Raw genomic sequence first — 21,963 nt, 5'->3', positions numbered from 1 at the left:
AGCAATACAATATATATATTAATTCAATAATAAGATTTCCAAAACTGCTCTGTGAATGATTCATATTTCATGACTTTATGAGCACAGATCGCGGAGCATCGTTAGGGATCAGGTGGTCAAACACTGCCTTAGCTAAGGTGTAGCGAAATACTGCCCTTAGATCAGCTGTGGTGAGACACTGCCCTTAGATCAGCTGTGGGCAAACACTGCCCTCTGTTGGGCTTCCGGTGTACAACTGAAAACACTTTCTCAACGAATAACAAGTAACGATAGGCACTTATTTTTCATCAATGGATATATTGATTAAATATCAGCAACACACAAAAATCACCCTTTGTTGGCGGCCAGACAATTCAATTGAAATAAAACAATGTAACGCACTACATTATTAAGCCTTAGCTGATGAAAATGATGTTGAATAATAATTATTATTGAATTTTCTGCATTTTCCCTACACGACGTCGATCCAGTCTTAATAAGTTAAGATAAATTCCTCCACGAAGACACGTTGGTGATGATGAGGAGAAAACAAGAAGAGAAGGCGACAATGACGTAGATAGTCAGGCTCCGCCCACATGACCCGCCCCCTGGTATCAGTGCTCTTCCTGGTCTGTCTGATCTCTCTGCTCGTCTCGGTCTTCTTGCTTGTCCTGGTCTTCTTGGTCTTACATCTCATCCCGGTCATCCTAGTCTTCCTGTCTGACTGTAAGTTGGCCACTCGGTGCTCTGAGGCTGTCGACTTTACGCAGTTTACGAAGTAGCCTCGGTCTAAAGTTAATTCGGGTTCTGAAGTGGGTGAGTCGCTACTTCTTCATCATTAAAACCCTTTCGTGGTTCTGTAAGACACATCAATGGTCTGATATCGCATACGGTGCAAACGCAGCCAAACTGTAGTGTCCATCAACCACAGAACCGGATAGTAAACAATGAACCTTCAGCGATCTGTTGGCGCAGTGAGGACCTCGGCCCACTGCATCCAGTCAGCCTGAAGTTAGAGCATCTCAGCCTGAAGTTTAGATCCTCCTGTGTCCTCAGCCTGAAGTCTAGATCCTCTCAGCCTGAAGTCTAGATCCTGTCAGCCTCAAGGCTCTAGATTCTAGAGGATCTAGACTTGAGGCTGACTGGAGGGACAGAGGATCTAGAGTCTAGATCTTCTGTCCCATCTACTAGATCTTTTAGATCTGTCCCTGGGGTCGTCAGCCTGTAGAGTTGCAGATGCACGTGGTCATCCTCAGCTTGGGAACCAATTATATGCGTGCTAATAATATGTGTTAAAGGTGACATATTACGTCACCAGGTGTGAGTGTGATAAGCCGTTCCAAGCCTTTTTGAAAATCCGCCTCTTCTGACATCACAAGTGGGCGTGTCCACCTAGATGTACGCTGGATAGATCACTCTACCAGCCTACCCAGTGGACTGTAGCAAACGTTGCACATCTATCCGTCATACATTTATGTCGACACACGTGATGTCAGAGGCTGATTTTCAAAACGGCTTGTAACGGCTAATCACACTCACACCTGGTGGTGTAATAAGTCACCCTCAAGTAAACTTTATACTCTCAGTCTGGTTTAGTGCTTTCTGCCTGTGTCGGAACGGACCGCAGATCAGGAATCATGGCGCCAAAGAGGAGGGCTGCGGCCTCCAGCAAGGCAGGAGGGAAGAAGGTGAAGCCGGAGCCGGAGGAGACGCCCAAGCCCCAGGACGCCTTCAGGGCGGCCAAGGAGGCCCTGAAGGCGGCCGGGCCGGAGGTCAAGGGGAGCAGGAAGGTGGATGAGCGATGCGGTATCCCCAGTGCCGAGGTGAGCGACGTAAAGCGCGAGTAAGGCTCAGTATGAACCCAGAGCCATCACATTGGGTTAGGTACTTTTAATAGGAATACTGAAATGTAAGTATCAGTATTCCTATAAATAGCAATATTTACATGTGTATATATGCTACCGAAAAATATATATACACTCCATTTCAATTGACTTTGTCTGAATCCATGGGAAGTTTAATATTATATAAAATGTTTGGGTAATCCTCCATGTTGTTGGGGTAATCCTCAATGTTGTCTTCCAGGTGTTTGAAGACTACGACTGTATGCTGAACCAGACCAACATTGAAGACAACAAGAACAACAACAAGTTCTACGTGATCCAGGTCCTCAAGGCGGAGGATTCCTACTACTGCTGGAGCCGCTGGGGCCGCGTGGTACGACAAACTGGCTCTCATATGTCCGGTTCAAACCGGTTCTCATACGGCAGGCCCAAACTGGTTTTCATGCGTCCGGGTCAAAGCGGTTCTCATACGTTCTGCGCAAACCGGTTCTCATTCGTCCGGCTCAAACCAGTTCTCATTGGGCCTTAAAGGGACGATCTAAATCTTTTATTGATGTGGATCTCTGTGTTGATCTTGCTGTAATTATATATTTTTAAAGGTGACATATTATACCACCAGGTGAGTGTGATTGGCCCTTATAAGCCGTTTTGAAAATATGCCTCTTCTGACATCACAAGTGGGCCTGTCCACCTAGATGTATGCTGGATAGATCAGTCTACCAGCCTACCCAGTTGACTGTAGCAAACGTTGCTCATCTATCCGTCATACATCTAGGTGAGTACACCCACCTGTGATGTCAGAAGAGGCAGATTTTCCAAACGTCTTGTAACGGCTAATCCCACTAAAACCTGGTGGTATAATATGTCGACTGTAATGTTAACACCATGCCGTTAGCATCCCTCACATGTCGGGTAGTTCTGGACGCCTCGCTCACGTGGTGTCTCTCTCTAATCCAAACCCAGGGAGAGGCGGGGAAAGGGGCGTCCTCCGTCCCCTACAGCTCAGACCAGGCCATCAAGGACTTTGAGAAGAAGTTCAAAGACAAGACGAAGAACAACTGGGCGGACCGGGACAACTTCGTGGCCCAGAAGGGGAAGTACACCCTGATCGAGGTGGACGGGGAGGCTGACGCCGAGGTCAAGGTAACGGCTGGGCCAGTATGACCAGTAGGGTATCCGCACATGGGCCAGTATGACCAGTAGGGTATCCACACATGGGCCAGTATGACCAGAAGGGTCATATAGGATCTATGTGTGTATACTCTACCCCCCACAAGGGGCAAGTAGTGTATCCACACATAGACCAGTATGACCAGTAGGGTATCCACCTATGGGCCAGTATGGCCAGTAGAGCATCCGCACATGGGCCAGTATGGCCAGTAGAGCATCCGCACATGGACCAGTTTTGCCAGTAGAGTATCCACACATGGACCAGTATGGCAAGTAGAGCGTCCACACATGGACCAGTATGACCAGTAGAGCATCCACAGATGTTGATGGGACAATATTGACCGATCCCAGAGCAGATATGTCTCTAGTCTCCCCGTGGTGAGACTAGACTACAGAGGGCTCCAGACCAGATGGCTCTCTGGTCTCTAGTCTCCCCGTGGTGAGACTAGACTACAGAGGGCTCCAGACCAGATGGCTCTCTGGTCTCTTAGTCTCCCCGTGGTGAGACTAGACTACAGAGGGCTCCAGACCAGATGGCTCTCTGGTCTCTAGTCTCCCCGTGGTGAGACTAGACTACAGATGGCTCCAGACCAGATGGCTCTCTGGTCTCTAGTCTCCCCGTGGTGAGACTAGACTACAGAGGGCTCCAGACCAGATGGCTCTCTGGTCTCTAGTCTCCCCGTGGTGAGACTAGACTACAGAGGGCTCCAGACCAGATGGCTCTCTGGTCTCTGGTCTCTAACCTCCAGATGGTCTCTCTAATCAGGTGGACGAGGTGGACGGGAAGGCGGTAAAGATCGTCAAGAACGTCCTTCCAGTGACTCTGGACCCTCCGACCCAGAAGCTGGTGGAACTCATCTTCAGCCAAAATATGTTTAAAGAAGCGATGGAATGCATGAACCTGGGTAGGTGTATCCGCTGCCAAGTCTGTTGTCTTTGGTGTGGCTGAACACTTTCAACAGACATGTTGAAATGTATCATTGCCCACCAATGGAGAGAGAGAAGAGTCCTGATCTTCAGGTTTGCCCTGTCATATGTAACAGGCTAGGTGACACTGTTGTGCTAGTGCTACAATACTAGCCTGTCCCCTGTAACTACAGGCTAGGTGACACTGTTGGGCTAGTGCTACAATACTAGCCTGTCCCCTGTAACTACAGGCTAGGTGACACTGTTGTGCTAGTGCTACAATACTAGCCTGTCCCCTGTAACTACAGGCTAGGTGACACTGTTGTCCTAGTGCTACAATGCTAGCCTGTCCCCTGTAACAACAGGCTAGGTGAAACTGTTGTCCTAGTGCTACAATGCTAGCCTGTCCCCTGTAACAACAGGCTAGGTGAAACTGTTGTGCTAGTGCTACAATGCTAGCCTGTCCCCTGTAACAACAGGCTAGGTGACACTGTTGTGCTAGTGCTACAATGCTAGCCTGTCCTCTGTAACAACAGGCTAGGTGAAACTGTTGTGCTAGTGCTACAATGCTGGAGTTGGTAACATAGGTTTGGTAACATAGGACATATATAACAGCAATACGACAACCTATCTTCATGACCGCAGCACGTGTGCAGAGAGACCTCCCTGGAGTGTCTCTTGGGACGGGAGCTCGGAGAGGCCAATTGACCAGATGAGTAACTGTGTCTGTGTCTGTGTGTGTCCGTCAGACATTAAGAAGATGCCCTTAGGCAAGCTGAGTAAGATGCAGATCGCCAAGGGCTTCGAGGTGCTGGAGGAGATGGAGGCGGCGCTGGCCAAGCGGAGCCCCCGGAAGGCGCTGGAGGCATTGTCCTCTCGCTTCTTCACCACGGTGCCGCACAACTTCGGCCGCAACCGCCCGCCCGTCATCGACCAACAGGAGATCATCGACAAGAAGAAGGAGATGCTCATGGTGACGGGATCTCTCTTGTTCTCTCTGTCTGTCTGTCTGTCTGTCTGTCTGTCTGTCTGTCTGTCTGTCTGTCTGTCTGTCTGTCTGTGTGTGTGTGTGTATGTGTGTGCGTGTGTGTGTAAACATTTTTACACTGCCAAATATGCCCGTCTTATGCCCCCCCTTTTCCCGGTATGGTCCGCGCGTTTACACTGACCGGGTTAATATATATCGGCTTGATTTCGCACCCAAATTTACCCTCTCGGACCCTACACATATTGGGGGTTTCCTTTTCATGTAAATGCAATTAGAAGGCTTCACGGCTCCAGGGGAGGGACTTGGGTAGAGGTGTTACTGCGTTGTCTCTACAACAGAGACAACGCAGCGATAACAAAATGGGTCGTTGTAACTGGAGAGACGGTGATACCCGCGAGCTGCTGACCATCATGGGAAGGAAGGTGATGCAGTCGCATTTAACGAAGACCGGGAAAGATTGTGCGATATACGAGAAAGCAGCAGAGGCTTATACGAGGCTTTTGTCGGGATGAAAAGCAAAATAAAGAATATGTTGGCATCTCAGCCCTCAAAAAAAATAAACATTCAGAGTATGCAAATTATTCTAAAGAGGTCTACTATCCCCCTACTCCAATGAACCAATGAACCTACTCCAATGCAGGGTGTGACAAGCCGCGACTGTACCGGCTTAGCAGTGTAAAAATGCCTTGTGTGTGTGTGTGAGTTAATACCAATGCTCTCTCTGTTTCTGTCTCTCTCTCTCTCTCCCCCTGTTAACACAATGCTCTCTCTGTCTTCAGGTGCTGGCCGACATTGAGATCGCCCAGACTCTGCAGTCGGAGACGGAGAAGGCTCTGGCGGAGAAGGTGGAGGACGTCCCTCACCCTGTGGACCAGAACTACAACTCCCTGAAGTGCAGCCTGGAGCTTCTGGACGGCGCCACAGAGGAGTTCAAGGTGAGGGGAGGAGGTTACCTTCTTCATGGTGTCCCTCAGCTGGCCTGTGTCTCACGGCTCTTCTGTACCCACCCTTAAGATCATTGAAGAGTATCTGAAGGTGACGGCCGACGACTACAACCGCCCCACGATCAACAACGTCTGGAAGGTCAATCGAGAGGATGAGGTGAGAGCTGCCTGGTGAGAGGGTGAGGTGATGTTTAACTAGAGGATGAGGTGATGTTTAACTAGCTGCTTGTGTTTAACTAGAGGATGAGGTGATGTTTAACTAGAGGATGAGGTGATGTTTAACTAGAGGATGAGGTGATGTTTAACTAGAGGATGAGGTGATGTTTAATTAGAGGATGAGGTGATGTTTAACTAGAGGATGAGGTGATGATTAACTAGAGGATGAGGTGATGTTTAACTAGAGGATGAGGTGATGTTTAACTAGAGGATGAGGTGATGTTTAACTAGAGGGTGAGGTGATGTTTAACTAGAGGATGAGGTGATGTTTAACTAGAGGAAGAGGTGATGTTTAACTAGAGGATGAGGTGATGATTAACGAGAGGATGAGGAGATGTTTCACTAAAGGATGAGGTGATGTTTAACTAGAGGATGAGGTGATGTTTCACTAGAGGATGAGGTGATGTTTAACTAGAAGGTGAGGTGATGTTTAACTAGAGGATGAGGTGATGTTTAACTAGAGGATGAGGTGATGTTTAACTAGAGGATGAGGTGATGTTTCACTAAAGGATGAGGTGAAGTTTAACTAGAGGATGAGGTGGTGTTTCACTAGAGGATGAGGTGATGTTTAACTAGAGGGTGAGGTGATGTTTAACTAGAGGATGAGGTGATGTTTAACTAGAGGATGAGGTGATGTTTCACTAAAGGATGAGGTGATGTTTAACTAGAGGGTGAGGTGATGTTTAACTAGAGGATGAGGTGATGTTTAACTGGAGGATGAGGTGATGTTTAACTAGAGGATGAGGTGATGTTTCACTAAAGGATGAGGTGATGTTTAACTAGAGGGTGAGGTGATGTTTAACTAGAGGATGAGGTGATGTTTCACTAGAGGATGAGGTGATGTTTCACTAGAGGATGAGGTGATGTTTAACTAGAGGGTGAGGTGATGTTTAACTAGAGGATGAGGTGATGTTTCACTAGAGGGTGAGGTGATGTTTAACTAGAGGGTGAGGTGATGCAACGTTACTCATTGCGCGGCTCACCAAGGCTCTATTTGCGGCTCGCATGGCAGTAAAAATATACAGTCACAAATATACAGGTATAAGCGGGATAATGCCCTTCGAGGTGTCCAACATTAGTTCCGTCCGATTCTTGTTTATTTGAAAAAGGAAAAATGGTAACGGTCCAAATGGGAACGAATAATCGAATAATCTGATATTCTGTCCCATCCCTAGTTTCACTAGCTGCTGGTGATTAACTAGAGGATGAGGTGATGTTTCTCTAGCTGCTGGTGATTAACTAGAGGATGAGGTAATATTTCTCTAGCTGCTGGTGATTGACTAGAGGATGAGGTAATGTTTCTCTAGCTGCTGGTGATTGACTAGAGGATGAGGAGATGTTTCTCTAGCTGCTGGTGATTAACTAGAGGATGAGGTGATGTTTCTCTAGCTGCTGGTGATTAACTAGAGGATGAGGTGATGTTTCTCTAGCTGCTGGTGATTGACTAGAGGATGAGGTGATGTTTCTCTAGCTGCTGGTGATTAACTAGAGGATGAGGTGATGTTTCTCTAGCTGCTGGTGATTAACTAGAGGATGAGGTGATGTTTCTCTAGCTGCTGGTGATTAACTAGAGGATGAGGTGATGTTTCACTAGCTGCTGGTGATTAACTAGAGGATGAGGTGATGTTTCTCTAGCTGCTGGTGATTAACTAGAGGATGAGGTGATGTTTCTCTAGCTGCTGGTGATTGACTAGAGGATGAGGTGATGTTTCTCTAGCTGCTGGTGATTGACTAGAGGATGAGGTGATGTTTCTCTAGCTGCTGGTGATTGACTAGGGGATGAGGTGATGTTTCTCTAGCTGCTGGTGATTAACTAGAGGATGAGGTGATGTTTCTCTAGCTGCTGGTGATTGACTAGGGGATGAGGTGATGTTTCTCTAGCTGCTGGTGATTGACTAGGGGATGAGGTGATGTTTCTCTAGCTGCTGGTGATTGACTAGGGGATGAGGTGATGTTTCTCTAGCTGCTGGTGATTAACTAGAGGATGAGGTGATGTTTCTCTAGCTGCTGGTGATTGACTAGGGGATGAGGTGATGTTTCTCTAGCTGCTGGTGATTAACTACAGGATGAGGTGATGTTTCTCTAGCTGCTGGTGATTAACTAGAGGATGAGGTGATGTTTCTCTAGCTGCTGGTGATTGACTAGAGGATGAGGTGATGTTTCTCTAGCTGCTGGTGATTAACTAGAGGATGAGGTGATGTTTCTCTAGCTGCTGGTGATGTTTCTCTAGCTGCTGGTGATTGACTAGGGGATGAGGTGATGTTTCTCTAGCTGCTGGTATTTAGCGTAGCGCTGACGTACTGGCGGACCCTGCCCCTCCCCCATGACCTCCCTCCCTTCTCTGTGCACCACAGGGGGCGCGCTTCATCGAGAACGACAAGCTGGACAACCGGCGTCTGCTGTGGCACGGGACCAACATCGCGGTGGTGGCGGCCATCCTGAAGGGTGGTCTGCGCATCATGCCTCACTCCGGGGGCCGCGTGGGGAGAGGGATCTACTTCGCCTCGGAGAACTGCAAGTCTGCTGGATACGGTGAGAAGCAACATGTATAATATTTAAAGTGAATAGTGGGGAATAGCCCCCGAGACCGAAGGTCGGGGGGTTTTTCCCCTCTATTCACGGAACCTGAGGTGAATAACTGTTTTAGTATATACTACACGTGAACACTCCGAAAATAAACAAGATAACACTTTTTGCTGGGATTTTTTTTTTTTATTAGCGGTTTATTTGTTTTTAGCGGTCTCAGGGGCTATTCCCCACGGGAAATTTTGCGATGAAAAAAATATCCCAAGTTCGATATCTCAATCATGGGATATTGCCCAATATCCCGAGATAGCAAACCAATCAAATTGCGCCATCTTAGGAGGTTCACTTGTAGCATATAGTAAGTACACATATACCTATATACATTTTATTTGTATATATATATATAGTTACCATTTCACTGTCATTTTGTATTCATCGTTAGACGTGTATCATGATAGGTCTAACAATGGATTGATTATCGCAGAATCGTTGTATGGCCATATTATCGGTATCGTTGGCCATGTATCGTATATCGTATCGTACCGTGAGGTACCCTGTGATTCCCTGCCCTACTCAGTTATAGGGTCAGCTCTAATCTGATTCTGACTTTATTAATACTGAATTCAATAATACTAAGTATTAAGTACTTATAGTACTAAGTAATTATATGTTACTATGTCGCTAGCTGTAGTGACCCTTCTGCTAACCTGGTGGAAGCCACCGGTCCTGACCAATGAGAGCACGGGCTGAGTTGACAAACAGGTAGGCCGTCCAATCATTTAATTTGGGCCGAATTAAATGATTGGACGGTTGATTACAGGCCTGCGACTGCTCCCACAGATACCAGAATTATTAAAGAAACCGTAAGAACAATTGATTCAATGATTGCCTCCGGGATGTTCAGAGAATTTCAACAAATATGAGAAACAATGCTTCTAAACATAACGGCTACCCCAGCTCCACGTCATTCATACCGTGTTCTTCTCCAACGTCACGGCCCACAGTGTGCGCCTCTAAGAACACGGGAGTCATGTTCCTGAACGAGGTGGCCCTGGGGAAGGAGTTTACCATCACCAAAGACGACAGCTCCCTGAGGAAGGCTCCCGACGGCTACGACAGCGTGGTGGCCCGGGGGCGGGTGGAGCCAGGTACCAGCGCACCTCCTCCTGATGCTGCTCCTCCTAGACTCTAGAAGGAACATCATCATGCTCCTGATCCCTCTAGAATCTAGAATAGACGCGGAGTCCTGACTCCGCGTCGGGGTGGGGGGGGGGGCAGAAATCGCCGGCAGAACAGCCTGGGGGTCTAACACCGTAATATATATAAACTAGAACCGCATTTCCCAATTATTACACGGGTCTTCTCAATGCCATGGAACGTTCCGTTCACTTGCATGGGCCCTTCACAACTTCCGGCGGTGAGTTATATTTGATAATTCACCGTTGCTAAGTATAATCATGAGTATAATTGACCACTGTCAAGGAAAACAAAGGATTTTTGCCTCTAATGACGTCTTTGGTATCACTCCGCAAGTACCGGTAACTTGTCAACCCCAGCGTCTTCGGTTGCTAAGCGACGTCAACGTCTTTGGCCGACTATTTCTCCGCTGATCAACACTACGAATGCTGGTAACAAATAAATTGTAAAAAGACACGCCATGTGAAGTTATTTTTTCGTTATTGCAAGTAGCCGTTTAATAAGCGGGATAATGTATAGAACATCGCCGGTCATTATCGAAAATAAGCCCCTTCAGGGCAGAGCAATCCCCCAGCAGTCCTTTTCGCCCTGTCGGGGCTTATTTTCCCGATAATGACCGGCGTTCTATACATTATCCCTCACATATCCCGCTGCTTCGGGTTTGCCTTCGAAGGCGCGTTGAGAGGAGGAGCGGGCGAATCCGCTGTCAGTGCGTGTGCATGTATGATACCCGGGTTTATCCAATAAGTGTTGGTGTACCCGCGCACAATTGGCCTGTATGCGCGCTTGTGTCTGTGTGATGAATGAACGGAACGATATTTATAAGCAGAATCAATTTGTTGCGCTATGTATGGGAAACACTTAGCCATCTTCACGTCAGTAAAGTCTAGTTTTAACGATGTATTTATTGATCGGTTTCTTTGTTTTTCAGACCCCTCCAAGGACACCACCATCACTCTGGATGGCAAGGAGGTGGTGGTGGCCCAAGGCAAAGCCCTGAATCAGAGTCATTTCAAGCAGAGCCACTTCTCCAACAGCGAGTACCTCATCTACAAGGAGAGTCAGTGTCGCATCCGGTACCTTCTGGAGCTGAACATGCGCTGAACATAGGAGGAGGGCCTAGAGTCACTTCCTCACCCCTCTCATGGGGTCTGGCTGGGAAGTTTTGCTGCACTATTTGCTTGTTTTTTTTGTCTAACTCAAGGTCTAAGAATTAGGGTTAGCTAACCCTATCTCAAGGTCTAAGAGTTAGGGTTAGCTAACCCTATCTCAAGGTCTAAGAGTTAGGGTAAGCTAACTAAAGGACAAAGAGGTAGGGTTAGCTAAGCCTAACTCAATTGCCGTGTTCCGATATCCATGCTTCCATGAGTACACTTAAACAAAGTACACTATCCGCACTCACTAAGTGCGGATATAGCGGATATAGCGCTAATTTTCAGATGTCAGTGTTGTGCCAAATCGAATAATCCGTGGGGCACTAACCGGAATTTACAATCACGACTGCCGCCGCGGCTCCTCCTCCGCAATAAACATCCCACTTTAAACGGTGAACACTTTACGCCTAGCTGCTATAAAAAGCTATAAAAACGACAAAATAACTCTATTAATGCAGGCTATGTGAAAAAATGAGCCGACTTTGGCTCATCCTGGCTCCGCCCTCTTCCGCCACGTAGCTAAGATGGCTGCCGTTGAGAACGAAAAGTGTACGGCGATCCACGCTTCGCGATTTGACCGTTTTGAGTACACCATCCGTTCCTTTCAGTGCACTTATTTTCGCCCGATCTGAATCGGAACGCACTACGTACTCAAACGTAGGCTAGTAAGTACGGATAGTATGGATATTGGAACACGGCAAAGGTCTAAGCGTTAGGGTTAACTAAATAAAGGTCTAAGAGTTAGGGTTTGCTAACCACAACTCAAAGTGAGTTAGGGTAAACTCACCCTAACTCAAGGTCTAAGAGTTAGGGTTACCTTACCCTAACTCTTAGACCTTGAGTTAGGGTGAGCTTACCCTAACTCTTAGACCTTGAGACCTTTAGTTATAAATGCACTTAATAGCTCGGATATATAACTATATAATAACTTGGATATTTTGGCCTGTTTGACTGGACATTTTCGACAGTGAATCGATAAAAAGGTGCCTTATATAGTCGGCTCTGTCCCTCTAAAGAATTGTCAAAGCATGGAACTTTTCTTGTCTTCTACCACTGGAAGTTTGTTACACTGCTGTCCTCTGTCCTTCTCCCTAGCTTCGCTTCCTTTGGTCACGAGTTATTTTGAAGGCTGCAGATACCTCTAGTTTGCGGTGAAGTTGCGATCAATAGGTTTTAGGGTGCAATGTGCACCTTATTTATCTAGAGCACCATGCATAGTTTTGCAGTTTGCACAGTTCGGTACATCTAGAACGTATGGAAAGCGAGAAGAATGTACCTGCATGCCATCCTTTATCTGCTACTCAGTATCATCTGATGAACAAACTAGTGATAAATAAAGCACTATATATGTTTACAGAACATTTTAGAAATATACAAGTGCTGCTATATGGATATTGCAATCATTTTACAGACAATATATACTTTAGGTTTTTACTGCCTAATATTATGGTTTAATATAACATAGTTATTACTAAAAGATTCTTTACCCAAAATATATTCCGGTCAAGTTATTTTCTCCACCACTGGGTGTCGCTGGCGTCCATTCTGGTTCTATGTTGAATTCTACTGCCTTAACCTTTTTGCACCATGGCCGCCCTATGATGAGTCAATAAACAATACTGACCACCTCCCTTGATGGTAATGTTTGTTGTTTATCATTGATATTGTTGACATTGTTGTAGTCTCCCACCTGTTGAACAAGATGATCTAGGGGGGCATAAATAAGTAGCATAATGATTGTAAAACTGATTTCCTTATATCATGCATTATAGGTATTAGAAGTAATGTATTGATTCAGTACATACTTCCCCTTAGAAAGCTGGCCTTAGGACCCAGCCGTCCCCAAGCTCCGCAAGGAAAGGACAGTGGAGCTGGTGTCCATCTGAAGGGGGCTGAGGGCTGGGGGGGGGGGGGCAGCCATACAATGTGTGACAGTCACTGCCATACACAGCAGAGATGACAGAGCTGGAGGAGAGGAGGATGAAAACGAACAGCATCCTCTCAACCCTGAAGTGATGAACGGATTACAGAGCAGTTCTTAGATGATGGTGTTACAGGAACAGACCTGGGCTCACTGCAACACATCCATTAATTATGCTTTGGGCCACACCAGATGCCAATGAATAACTGGAGGGATTAACGAATGCCTTAGTTTGCTTATCTCAGGCTTCCACTGGAATCAGCGTGGGATTGGTCCAGTGAAAGCCTGGGTTCCCTGGACTCTTGAGAGGGCTGGATAACAGGGTAGGTGACCGTTACCACACAGTGACAATGTTAGGTAGTTTGGAATTTGGCTATGAACAGTCTTAATCTATATAGGAATACATTTCAGACCTATCGGCATGGACACTAACAGTGACATGTTCATGTAATATGTATTTATTTTAGAATAGAATGAGGTCATTGAATGTTCTAGTTAACAGTAAGTACTTCGAGATAAACACGATGCACACAGCAAAAGAGAGAGGAAGAGAGGCTGGTAGTATTAAGGCATGATACTGAGGCATGAATACAATTAACATATTGATACTGAGACCAGAATAAACTTTACTTATTGATACTGAGGCATGAATACAATTAACATATTGATACTGAGACCAGAATAAACTGTTTACTTATTGATACTGAGGCATGAATACAATTAACATATTGATACTGAGACCAGAATAAACTGTTTACTTATTGATATTGAGACATGAATATAATTAACATATTGATACTGAGACCAGAATAAACTGTTTACTTATTGATACTGAGACATGAATCTACTTAACATATTGATACTGAGACATGGATAAACTGTTATGATATTGATTCTGAGACATGAATAAACTGTTAACATATTGATACAGAGAAATGAATCTACTTAACATATTGATACTGAGACATGAATCTACTTAACATATTGATACTGAGACATGAATAAACTGTTAACATATTGATACTAATACATGAATAAAATGTTAACATATTGTTACTAAGACATGAATAAACTGTTAACATATTGATACTAAGACATGAATAAACTTAACATTGATACTTAGACATGAATAAACATAACATTGATACTAAGACATGAATAAACTGTTCAACATGTTAAAACAATTCATGAATAAACTTAACATATTGATACTGCGACTTTAGTAAATGTAACATATTGATACTGAGACAAGAATAAACGTAACATATTGATACTGAGACAAGAATAAACTTAACATATTGATACTGAGACATGACTTAACCGTTCAACATATTGATACTAAGACATGAATAAAACTTAACATATTGATACTGGGACATGAATAAAACCTAACATATTGATACTGGGACATGAACAAACTGTTCAACACACTAACACACAACACGTTCTTTCCTCTCCAGATTGAAGGTTCCTCAGAATGGATCCGACCTGCTGGGGCTGACCAGAGGATGGCCGGGCAGCCTGGTCCTGTGCTCTCTGTGCCAGATGACACCCACCACAACCTCACCCACTCCCTGTGGGGGCCCACCGTCCCGGGCACGGGGGTGGTGACCAGCTCCCAGTCCCAGCTCCAGGACCTGCTGGGCCTGTTCTGCATGGTCACCCTGAACCTGATCGCGCTGCTGGCCAACACGGGGGTCATGGTGGCCATCGCGCGGGCGCCGCACCTCAAGCGCTTCGCCCTGGTGTGCCACTTGTGTGCGGTGGACCTGCTGTGCGCCATCCTGCTCATGCCCCTCGGCATCATCTCCAGCTCGCCCTTCTTCGGCAGCGTGGTCTTCACCGTGCTCGAGTGTCAGGTCTACATCTTCCTCAACGTCTTCCTCGTCTGCCTGTCCGTCCTCACCATCACGGCCATCAGCGTGGAGCGCTACTTCTACATCGTGCACCCCATGCGCTACGAGGTCCGGATGAGCATCAACCTGGCCGTGGGCGTCATGCTCTTCATCTGGCTCAAGGCGGCGCTGCTGGCGCTGGTCACGCTGTTCGGCTGGCCCGCCTACGGCAACCACAGCTCCATGGCCGCCGCCCACTGCTCGCTGCACTGGAGCCACAGCCGGCTGCGCAGGGCCTTCGCCGTGCTCTTCAGCGTGCTGTGCTTCCTGCTGCCCGCGCTGGTCATCTTCGCCGTCTACTGCGCCGTGTACAAGGTGGCGCGCTCGGCCGCCATGCAGCAGCTCCCCACCGCCGCCGCCAATGCCTCCGCCGCCACCGCCGCGCCCGCCTGGACCAACCCGGCCAAGGGCCGCTCGGACTCGGTCGACAGCCGGACCACCATCATCGCCGCCGGCGCGGCCCGCCGCCTGTCCCCCGAGCGGGCCTTCAGCGGGGGCAAGGCGGCGCTCACGCTGGTGCTCATCGTGGGCCAGTTCCTGCTCTGCTGGCTGCCCTACTTCAGCTTCCACCTGCGGACCTCGCTGAGCGCGGCCCCGCCGGGCCCCGGGGTCATGGAGGAGGCCGTCACCTGGCTGGCCTACTCGTCCTTCGCCGTCAACCCCTTCTTCTACGGCATGCTGAACCGGCAGATCCGCGAGGAGCTGGTCAAGTTCCGGCGCTGCTGCCTGACGCCGCCGCTGGAGCTCACGGCCTCCAGCCACGAGGGCTCGCTGCAGGAGAACTTCCTGCAGTTCATCCAGAGGACCAACGCCACGGCCGCCACCACCTCCAGCTGCCTCGCAAGCAGCCCCCGTACCACAGCGGGGGGGGCGGCGGCACTGCACCTCCCGGGGCAGATCCCAGAGGAAGGGGCCTCGCCCGGGGACAGCCCACCAGGGAGCCAGGGGGGAGACGGGTGACTTGGGAGACGGGACGGGGGAGTCGGGGACAGGGGAGACAGGATGGGGGAGACGGGTGACACCTGCGTACAGTAAGGGGCCCCCTGCGTACAGTAAGGGGCCCCCTGCGTACAGTAAGGGGCCCCCTGCGTACAGTAAGGGGTCCCCTGCGTACAGTAAGGGGTCCCCTGGTTCGATGGTTGACATGAAGCAGCGGGTTTATCTCCAGACCTTAGTGTTGTTAGATGCCCACTACAGTATCGTTGGTTGTTATTATGGGTTGTATGCATTGGGCTTTATTCTTGATATTCGACTTAACGTCATAGAGTTGTATTTTAATGTAAAATGTTTGATTAATTGGAAGATTCTTTATATGTTTGTAGACATGTGGAAATGTGCATGTGTTTGATGCTAGTTTATAACCAAAATAACATGAAAATGACAGAGTAGGCGTTTTTTAAATGACATTGTATTAATAGTTGACACACTGCAATAGGATCCTGTTTAGATAACAACACCTAAATAAAACCTATATTTTTGGCTACGACAACATCTCTCCACCTCCATCCCCTCTGAATCCTCCCCCTTCCCTGTGTTACAGAGCCAGCCTGACGGGCTCTGAATGTCATCCCTCCTTGTTGTCATGGAAATTGAGTAGGCCATGAACTCACATAGCAACCAGCTCCATTCAGCCGGCTGTTAGCTCCCCTGATTGGAAACCAGTGGGCCGCTCTTTAAAATGTGGCGTTATTACCGATGTCCTATACCTTCAAATAACTCATTAGCATGTGAAAAGAACACGGGGGTGGCCGTTGCCGGGCTCCAGCCGACAATAAGGATCAGCACATTGTTCCATTCACCCAGGAAGACCTCCTTGAGTATTGATAAGGCTCCACAGGTGATGAGCAGTTTATGACTGGTCGTTGTTTGCATTGGCTCGTTCACCAACAGCCTAAAAGTCCTGATACTGCGGTCACAGCAACTAAAGAAGGATTTGCTGCCCGGTTACAGGTCTTATGTATTGGGTTGTACTTTTAACCCTGCGTACAGTAAGGTGTCTCCTGGTTTAACACCAGCGTACAGTAAGGTGTCTCCTGGTTTTGCACCAGCGTACAGTAAGGTGTCTCCTGGTTTTACACCAGCGTACAGTAAGGTGTCTCCTGGTTTTACACCAGCGTACAGTAAGGTGTCTCCTGGTTTTGCACCTGCTTACAGTAAGGTGTCTCCTGGTTTTACACCAGCGTACAGTAAGGTGTCACCTGGTTTTACACCAGCGTACAGTAAGGTGTCTCCTGGTTTTACAACAGCGTACAGTAAGGTGTCTCCTGGTTTTACACCAGCGTACAGTAAGGTGTCACCTGGTTTTACACCAGCGTACAGTAAGGTGTCTTCTGGTTTTACCCCTGCGTAGAGTATGGTGTCTCCTGGTTTTACACCAGCGTACAGTAAGGTGTCTCCTGGTTTTACACCAGCGTACAGTAAGAGGTCACCATCTCTTACTCCAGTGTGCTCTCAGCTCTCGTCACACTAGAAGGAGGGTGAGGTGCTGCCTCTACGCTGGTGCCTCCATGGTAATGAGATATCTCTGGCTCGTTTTTTATGGATTTCTGACTTGAAATCCATAAATAACGCACGGTCTGTGTGTGTGTGTGTGTGTGTGTGTGTGTGTCATTATGCACTTTCTCTTTAGATAATGAATTCTAAACACCAGCATTTTAGGTGTTATAATTTAATCGATTGTATTTAATAATTGTTGGATTTCAAAAATAAGATAGGACTATTTCATTGATCCAGGAAGACAGGAAATGTAAACTGGTAATTATGTCACTTTTCTACAGTTATTCAAATAATACATTATTATTATTATTATTATTATTATTATTGTTATTATCGTTATTGTTATTATTATTATTATTATTATTATTATTATTATTATTATTATTATTATTATTATTATTATGTTAAGCTATACGGTCAGTTATATAGTATTAATAGCTTGACTTATTAACCTGAATGAAGGGTGTGTCTATATGGCCAACTGTATTGATGGGAAAACACTGCTCAGTTCCTCCAGGTCGGTTTATGCTTCTTTCCCGTAGTTCTTCCCCAATATGTGATTGCATTAATTCTGTGAATTTGCATCTGTTGACCTTATATAAATGAAGTAGTTCTACAGCGCTGACCTGAAGGCAGTGGAATTCATCTCTAGAAGGCTGCAGAGTTGAGATCAGACGGTTGGAAGCAGAGTCAAAATGTGAAACCAGAGTTGGGAGCGTCATTGAAACACTCTGATGGAAAAGGCTAGAACCTGTCTGTTTCCAGATCAAAGAGAGCTGAGCACAGACAATCAACCCTGAGCTCTCCCGACGCGCGCGCTGTCGCCCTGTTCGGCCGGCACCGCCGTTGGCGAGTTTATCATAATAATGTAAAGCTTTATTATAATAATGTAAAGCTTAAGAGTTTATTATGACAATGCAGTTCAGCATTTACCTCTTTGTTCGATGAAATACCTTCTAGATCATGTTGGCAAAATATGAAGTAAAGTAAGTAAATAAAACTCGCAGAATAAAAATAAGATTCCATCATAAGGAATAGAAATGAATTGTTCTTATCAGTTATTAAATCAATGCAAGCATTGGAGATTAAACGGTAGAGAGCCTGTACTGCACCCACACGTATTGCTTTATGAATGTACTTTTGTAGAAGTAATGTGACGTGTCGATATATATTGTTGTTTTATTTCTTCAGTCAATCATCGCGTTAGTCGTGAAAAATTAACAAGCAGAAGATTTTGTTTTAATTGTAGGTGGGGCTTAGGTCATGGATTAAAGACCACTGGCGCCATCTGGTGGCTCAATTGGATAAGCACAGGTCTACGAGTGCTTCATTACAGGGAAAGGTTCTATGTGAATATATATTATACATTTTTTGTTAGTCTAGGTCCTGAAGATTCTGGGAGCACTTTCACATAATCTCCAATTCCTTTTGTTTCATTTGTTCATTTTTTTATTTTTCATATAATTGTTTGATTTTTTGTTTTTAATCTTTTTGTTGTTTTTTTAATTTAGGTTAAAAACGATAAGGGAGAAAAGGAGGATATGGAGATGCAGCAAGCGGAGTCTGAGGAGGGAGCAGAGCAAGGTACGTTTTTTGTTGTCATTTGTTATGTTTTGTTATTTCGCCACCAGGGGGGGCCAAGGTGGAGCCAGTGAGGGCCTGATGGGCCAGGGTCCACAGAGGCCGCCCGCGGAAGGGCACCCCGCACAGCGGACGGCTCAATACAAAATGCAAATCTATTAAATAAATAAACCAATAGCATGATAAATAAATACAAGTCTGTAATAAAAGTATTTATTAAAACGCTCGCTGCCAGCCTGCGTCACATTCAGCCAATCAGAGCGCATGCTGAAGGCAGAACAAGATAAAAACGAAATGCAAAGGTCAGGAGAGGTTACTTGACAAAAAAGCTATTCTTTAGTAGCCTTTGGAGTTCTGTTTGCTTCTGATATACGACGTTTGCATGTAAAGGACTACTGTAGTCGTTACATGCATGAAGGTTGTTATTTAGACTAAAACAGTCACATAATAGCTAATTACAGAAGCGATGTCTGAGAGCATCTCACTCAGGGAACTTTTCGTTTAAAAAAAGTCATTTCTCAGGAGCAGTCTCCGCCGGAGACTGCTCCTGTTCCACCGCACACACCAGCTTCCCCTTGATCTTCTTGTTGGACGAGATGACGAAATAGGGGCTGAGGAAGGCGTAGCTCGAGGAGAAGAACACCCTCATGTCGGCCACCACCGGCGACACCTTGGCCACCGTCAGCATGTAGATCCAGATCACGTTGTCGATGCCAAAGAACACCGCGTACAGCACCACCAGGGTGACCACCGTCTTGGCCGCCCGCGCCTCCACCCCCTGGGCCATCCCCCGCCGCATGGACCGCACCTGCCGGCTGTGGCGGTGGAGGATCAGCAGGATGTAGCCGCTGGACAGCAGCATCAGCAGCACGAAGGCAAAGTCCCGCACCGACACGGCCACGCCGTTGACCACGTACGACAGGTAGTCCCGGAAGTCCACGTGGCAGAAGCCCAGGTTGAGGGTGAACGCCGGCACGGTGCCGTTGCGCGGGGCGATGGAGAAGAAGGGCGCGGCGATGCAGACGGCCATGTTGAGGAGCCACAGCCCCGCGAAGGAGGGCAGCACCAGGGCGGGCAGCGTGGCCTTGAGGCGCGGTGCGTTGGGGGCCAGGGTGGCCGCCTGGAAGACGCTCAGCATGCAGGTGAGGCAGACGGACAGCGCCCGGGTGATGCGGTACAGGTAGATGACCACCTTGCAGCCGGCGTCGTCCAGCAGGTCGCGGAGGCCGAACACGGTCATGGTCTGGGGCACGCAGCGCGTCAGCAGCAGCAGCAGGTTGGAGAAGGCCAGGTGGCACAGGATCAGGTCGGTGGGGAGGAGCTTGTGGTCGGCGCCGTGGGCGATGTGGACGTAGGCCAGGAGCACAAGCGCGTTGCCAAGGATGCCCAGGCCGGTCTGCAGTAGGAAGGAGACGCCTTTGATGGTCACGCAGAGATCCATCTGCAGGGGTCGATGGGGCAGGAAAAGCACATTATAAACAAAACAATGAGGGGCGCCCCAGTGGTTCGCCAGGTAGAGCGCATACCATTAAGGCCCAGTCCTTAGCGTGGCGACCGGGGTCCTTAGCGGCATATATTAAAACTCCACCATCTCCCAAACCTTTCCTTTCTTACTCACTATACAATAAAAAGGATCAAATCCTCAAGAAAAAAACAAAAAACAAAACAATGTAATAGGCATGTGTTTTGTTATTAGAACATTAAAACAAGTTGATTCCACTGACCATCTCCCTAAAGCCAATCAAGTAGTTGGGCAGTTTGGTGGCTCACCAAACTAAGCGTGTAGGCAATGCGTTTTGTAGAGCTACGGTTTGATGCCGACCTGCCCAGTCTGCCCCGCTTCCATTCCCCTTATTCTCTTCTTAGCTGTCTTCTGTCTTCACTGACCTGTCAATGAAGGCTCAACAACCATACACGTAGGTTGATAAACTGGTTCAATAAATCTAGTTAAATAGTGAACTCATATACAGACACATAAGTCACATAAATATTGAAATAAGTACCTCAATACAATATGAATAGTGAACTCACCTGTAGTGTAGCTGTTGATGACACATACACACCTGTTGGCCAAACTGTGATCATTAGCCCGTGTAATTTCCTTTTATAGCGTCTGTGTCCGTGGGGGATTCACAGGATAATATTATCGCATTAAGGAACCCCTCACTTAAGGGTGAAGGTGTGTTTAGATGAACTTCAGTTTGGAACTAGATTATTTCCTGTGTACTGGGGAAGTTGTTATTTATCAAATCAGGTGGGAAAAACATGTTATTTTTCCATCTGTCAAACGGATACAACAATATGTACAATTACCCAGAGACAAGGATAATTACCCTGTTGCTTCTTTATATATAACCTTTGTTTTCGCTCAATTTGATAAGACAATATTCTCTAATATACATATTGGATAACAAATAAACGGTTTGGGCCACTTGCAGCTAAGAGATAACGCTATTTATCTTTTTACACATTGTATGTTTTAACCTTGACACAAGGTTCTTGGTGATTAGCCACAGAACGTAGGGCCGTATTCCCCACCTCATGAAAACAACACGCATCATTTGTATGAGTAGATGTTTGCTCCCTCAGTGCAGAGAGCTGGTAGTGACCTTGACTCGAACAGCACGGTGCGGCGACGCTCTCGAATAGTATGGAGGCGGAGAGCGGCAACAGGGGAGGACCGCGAATGAGATGCACGCCGAAATGAAACGGGGATGCATAATGAATGAGTGACGGAGTGGTTACACCCGATCAGGGCCTGACTGTCGCTCACTATTCTCTTACTCAAGTTAAACAGCTTTCTATTGATGTGTTTAAGGTAGCTTGAACACTGATGACATAATGATATATTTAGTTTTACATGCGTGTTTGGCGTAGATCACAAAGTATGTATGGCTGGGCTGAATGATTCGTTTCGAACAGACAACATCACTTGATTGGGTGCCCATTGGGGATAAGTTTGTCTTACTTACTCACTGGTGTTTCAATAGAAAAGCCTATTGACAGTTGAGGTTATTACTATTCCAGAGACAGAAGGGCATCACATATCACTTTTCTGGATAAATTATGGTTTGTCTCGTTGGACATTCAATTAGGCAATCAAAGCTAGGGTATGCCATTTAGGGTTAGGTTTAGGTGGAGCCTCC

The 21,963-nt window shown here is 46.8% G+C and overlaps 3 protein-coding genes across 5 annotated transcripts; 2 read left to right on the top strand and 1 right to left on the bottom strand.

Annotated features, from left to right (window-relative positions):
• The first annotated feature begins 588 nt into the window (after positions 1-588).
• On the top strand, positions 589-12,555 carry parp3 (poly (ADP-ribose) polymerase family, member 3). 3 transcript variants are annotated; one of them, XM_079748467.1, is made up of 11 exons: positions 589-705; positions 1,607-1,802; positions 2,065-2,196; positions 2,787-2,966; positions 3,760-3,898; positions 4,649-4,872; positions 5,667-5,822; positions 5,902-5,988; positions 8,402-8,579; positions 9,578-9,721; positions 10,702-12,555. In XM_079748467.1, the coding sequence occupies exons 2-11, from the start codon at positions 1,617-1,619 to the stop codon at positions 10,872-10,874; spliced, it is 1,599 nt and encodes a 532-aa protein (XP_079604593.1). In that variant the 5' UTR covers positions 589-705; positions 1,607-1,616; the 3' UTR covers positions 10,875-12,555. The 3 variants fall into 3 exon arrangements, with proteins under 3 accessions (XP_079604593.1, XP_079604592.1, XP_079604594.1); XM_079748466.1 differs by having other exon boundaries at positions 609-705; positions 1,566-1,802; XM_079748468.1 differs by lacking the exon at positions 589-705 and adding an exon at positions 777-795.
• Positions 12,556-14,353: 1,798 nt separating this feature from the next.
• Positions 14,354-15,700, top strand: gpr61l (G protein-coupled receptor 61-like; the record flags this gene model as incomplete). Its single annotated transcript, XM_079748469.1, has 1 exon — positions 14,354-15,700. The coding sequence occupies one exon, from the start codon at positions 14,354-14,356 to the stop codon at positions 15,698-15,700; it is 1,347 nt and encodes a 448-aa protein (XP_079604595.1).
• Positions 15,701-19,328: 3,628 nt separating this feature from the next.
• On the bottom strand, positions 19,329-20,267 carry ora1 (olfactory receptor class A related 1; the record flags this gene model as incomplete). The annotated part of the gene is made up of 1 exon (XM_079747678.1): positions 19,329-20,267. The coding sequence occupies exon 1, from the start codon at positions 20,256-20,258 to the stop codon at positions 19,329-19,331; it is 930 nt and encodes a 309-aa protein (XP_079603804.1). The 5' UTR covers positions 20,259-20,267.
• Positions 20,268-21,963: the final 1,696 nt, after the last annotated feature.

The sequence above is a fragment of the Pollachius pollachius genome, assembly GCF_949987615.1.
Source record: "Pollachius pollachius genome assembly, chromosome: 12".
Classification (NCBI taxonomy): domain Eukaryota; kingdom Metazoa; phylum Chordata; class Actinopteri; order Gadiformes; family Gadidae; genus Pollachius; species Pollachius pollachius.
The sequence above is the reverse complement of the archived record's forward strand: the minus strand, read 5'-3'. Positions and strand labels throughout refer to the sequence as shown.

Bases quoted from the DNA above. Each gene is read 5' to 3' on its own strand.
- parp3 (XM_079748467.1), top strand. From the start codon at position 1,617: ATGGCGCCAAAGAGGAGGGCTGCGGCCTCCAGCAAGGCAGGAGGGAAG. The intron at 2,967-3,759 runs GTAACGGCTGGG...CTCTCTAATCAG, and splicing joins AGGCTGACGCCGAGGTCAAG to GTGGACGAGGTGGACGGGAA. The intron at 5,823-5,901 runs GTGAGGGGAGGA...CCCACCCTTAAG, and splicing joins GCGCCACAGAGGAGTTCAAG to ATCATTGAAGAGTATCTGAA.